The following is a 3,777-nucleotide window of genomic DNA, read 5'->3' as shown; positions in this document are numbered from 1 at the left end:
TAGTAGCTTCTTATATACAAGATAATGTTATATAATAAAATCTCGTAAGTATTATTGATAATAAAGTGATAATAGACATTATTTATAGAGTACAGGTATCCTAGAAAACTTTAATAGACTCGATCTACAATTGAAATTGAATTTGAGTCAACCTATAATAATCCGTGTAACACATAAAACGTCTATTTTAGAACTAGAAATAATACAACACTATTTGGTCGTCTTATAAATCACTACTAGAAAATATTTTGTTTCAAACTAGTCATCATTCTTTATAATATTTGAAACAACTATCTCTCTCTCTACTTACATAAGTCTTACGATATTTACAAATATCATTAAAAATATTAAATTTATAATTCCAACATCCATAAAAAAATTCTGGTAGCTTTTAGCCCCAAGTTACTCGCTTTTTGTCCTTCCCCTACCCATTTATATACCCCAAAATCTCCATCACCTTTTTTCTCACTTTAACTCCAAACCACCATTCGCCACCACCATGCACCGTTCTTCCACCGCTGCTGCGGCCACCTCCGTTAACGGATTCTATAACTTCCTAACACAAGGTCTAGACGATCTTTTTCGATCATTTCATGCCCATAATTTCATGTCAATCCATTTTCTTCAACATGTACTTTCTTCTTTACAATCTTTTCATTCTCAACTCATTGTTGTTGTCCAAAAACTTCATCTGCCCGTTGGCGAAAAATGGCTCGATGAATATATGGACGAAAGTGCCCGTCTTTGGGAAGTTTGTCACGTTATTAAATCCGGCATAACCAACATGGAAAATTATTACTCTGCCGCCATCACAATCGCTACCACCCTCGAAAATCACCACTTTTTAAACCCGCAAATTGCCCGCCAGGTAATTCATATAATTCGTCAATGAATTATCGTGATTGATGATCTGTACCATCAAAATTGACTAATTAATTTGTTACAAATATTCCAAACAAGTCACACTTGTGAATCTTGCCACAAAGTGCGATTTTATTTAGTACTCTCTATAACTATTAATTTGACAGTTATACTTTGACATTATAAAGTCCGTGATGATGTCATGTAGGGGTAACATAGTCAAATGTAAAATATTTTGCTATCAAATTGATTTTTTTAGCCATCTTAAGGTGATCCTTACAAAAAGTCACAAATTCAAATTTAAAAATATATATATATTTATCTTAAAATAATCTAGAAAAAAGGTTAAAAACGTTCACGAAATAACACAACCTGAATACCCTCCTTTCCCGAATAGTCTGTCTTAAAAAAACTTTATTTAGCTTATAAAAAAAAGTGTAAGTTTATGTAACTTGTGGAAATATTGATTTTGTTATGATATTTTTACAGGTTATTAGAATGATCAATGGGTGTCAAAGGGAGAGAGTTGGATTGGAGGAAGAAAACAGGGGATTGATCAGAACAAGAATTCAACCATTGATGATGAATTTCGATAAAAACGTATTGATGGAATCGAAATTTAATGGATTCAATGGATTTAGAGGAGTTCTTTTCGCATTACGAAACATGAATTCGTTGCTTTTGATGATCCTGTTAAGTGGTTTAGTCTACTGCTCACCTGTAACAAGTTTTGCTACATCTTGTCATGGGAATAACGACACGAATTATAGCGAAAATAAGACGGTTTTCTGGTCGGGTTTCATGGTTTCGGCATCAAGGTTACATGAAAAAGTGATGGAGAATGAAGATGGTCAGAATGGTGTTTTGCTATATGAGTTTTGGAATGCAAGAAGTGCTATTGAAGAATTGAAAACAGAGCTTGAAAGAATTAGAGGGACTGGAATGGAATTAGATATAAGTGAAAGGGTTGAAAAGTTAAAAAGTTGTTTTCTTGGGTTGCAATGTGGAGTTGAAAATATGATTGTGCAACTTGATGATTTCTTTGATGAAATTGTTGAAGCTAGGAAGCAGTTATTAGATTTGTGTACTCATAGTTAGGGGTTCGAGTCTCATAACTCGAGCATCTAAACTATTAGGTGTTCGAGTTTTTCATTAGGGGTTTAGCCATAAAATAGCTAAGGGTTAGTGGGGTCGAGTCTTTTTGTCGTTTTACCCTAGTAGGTAGGGGTTGTGGGTTTAAGACTTTAAGCTTGTTCTTATTACTTTTTTTAGTACTTAGTATTAGTATAATTAGTTAAATTATGTAAGTTCGAGTTTCATCCGTTTTACACTTTTACCGTAAAAGAAAAGGATTAGATTTGTGCAGAAAAGAGGAAAAAGAAAATCAAAATAAACTATGGGTAGGCTTTTATAAAAAACTTGTTTGTTTTCTTTTATTAATTTGTTTTGTTTATGATTATGAAAGTCATTTTTCACTTGGTAGTGTACTTTTAAAGTTTGAGCTTCAACCAAGATACATGATGTTGACACTTTTGCACATGACGTTTTCTAACTCAAAAAAGAGATGTTAAAAGCAGAACTGACATATCAAAAAATTATACTCTGTTAAATACCTTTTAACACTTAAATCTTAATATAATATTAACCGGACCGGATGTAAAAGAATCGATACAAGTTTGACTAGCCCAAAGCTGGACCCATTTAAGTTTTAAAGAGCTTCAGCTCGGTTAGTTTCGAGTTTAATATATTAAGCACAAGTTCGAGTCGTTTGATAGTATACAAGTTTAAGTTCGACTAGAGTTGATTCGTTTAAATAAATACGAAGTAATAGTTAATTACTCCGTATTATATAAACAACTATAATAAAAAATTAATTGATATAAATATGGACTGATCACCAAAACACTCATTTTATAAGTAAATAACACAATTTGTCCAAAAAAAAATAAATTTGCAAAATATCTCTTTTGCAAAATGCCTTTTTTTCTAATTTCTTGCTAGAGGCTATGGAGTATTTAATAAAATCATTTGTCGTTCAAAATAAAAAACAAATTTGCAAAAATCTCCCTCAATCGCATGGAGCCTTGCAATTTGCATCGAAGGAGGTTCTATATCGCTGCTGTAGAATTGGGTCCGTGAACCTGCTGGTCGAGAAGCAGGTGAATTGGAGAAGATCAATACTGCTATTATCGATTTCAGTTTCAATTGTAATCTAGGTGATGAGTGGGCGTGGAACCTAGCAGGGAACAACATGTTTACTGTGAAGAAACTGTCATGTGTTATTGATGAGGTTATATTGGCATCGAGCAGGGTTTAAGAGGCTACACTTCGAAACAGTCTAGTACCAAAAAAATTGAAATATTCGTTTGGCGGCTAATCAAGAAACGGCTCCCTGTCCGAGTTGAACTTGCAAAAGAGGTATCGATTTACATAGTATTAGATGCCCCCTTTGTGATGACGACTTGGAGTCCACTGATCACACATTCGTATTTTGTTCGCATGCTTTGGATATTTGGGTTCGAGTATTTAATTGGTGGGGACTTGGTAATTTCACAAACTTTAGTGTAGCTGCAATTCTCAAAGGAAACACATCGGCTAAGACATCTTCATTCGAGAAAAAGGTTTGGCAAGTGGTTGAATGGACAAGTGCATTTTATATATGGAGATTTCGGAATGAAAATATTTTTCGTGGTAAATCGTGGAGTACTTCGTGTAACATCCTCGCTTTGGGCCTAGTAGTAATGACCCATTTACCCTTATGTGCTAATATAGTGATTTTAATAATTATGTGTTTTATAATTATTGTGTATGGTATAATGTGGGTTTTGTGACAAGGGTCACAGAACATATTTCCTTTTGTGAATTGGACTTAAAATGAATAAGTTATTAAATATTTTGAGTTTCGAATAACTGATA

At 33.3% G+C, this 3,777-nt stretch overlaps 1 protein-coding gene across 1 annotated transcript; it reads left to right on the top strand.

Moving 5' to 3' along the window:
• Nucleotides 1-499: 499 nt before the first annotated feature.
• LOC139901617 (uncharacterized) lies at nt 500-2,169 on the top strand. Its single transcript, XM_071884310.1, has 3 exons — nt 500-868; nt 1,351-1,581; nt 1,642-2,169. The coding sequence occupies exons 1-3, from the start codon at nt 500-502 to the stop codon at nt 1,957-1,959; spliced, it is 918 nt and encodes a 305-aa protein (XP_071740411.1). The 3' UTR covers nt 1,960-2,169.
• The last annotated feature ends 1,608 nt before the right edge of the window (nt 2,170-3,777 follow it).

This window comes from Rutidosis leptorrhynchoides, chromosome 3, assembly GCF_046630445.1.
Source record: "Rutidosis leptorrhynchoides isolate AG116_Rl617_1_P2 chromosome 3, CSIRO_AGI_Rlap_v1, whole genome shotgun sequence".
Taxonomy (NCBI): domain Eukaryota; kingdom Viridiplantae; phylum Streptophyta; class Magnoliopsida; order Asterales; family Asteraceae; genus Rutidosis; species Rutidosis leptorrhynchoides.
The sequence above is the reverse complement of the archived record's forward strand: the minus strand, read 5'-3'. Positions and strand labels throughout refer to the sequence as shown.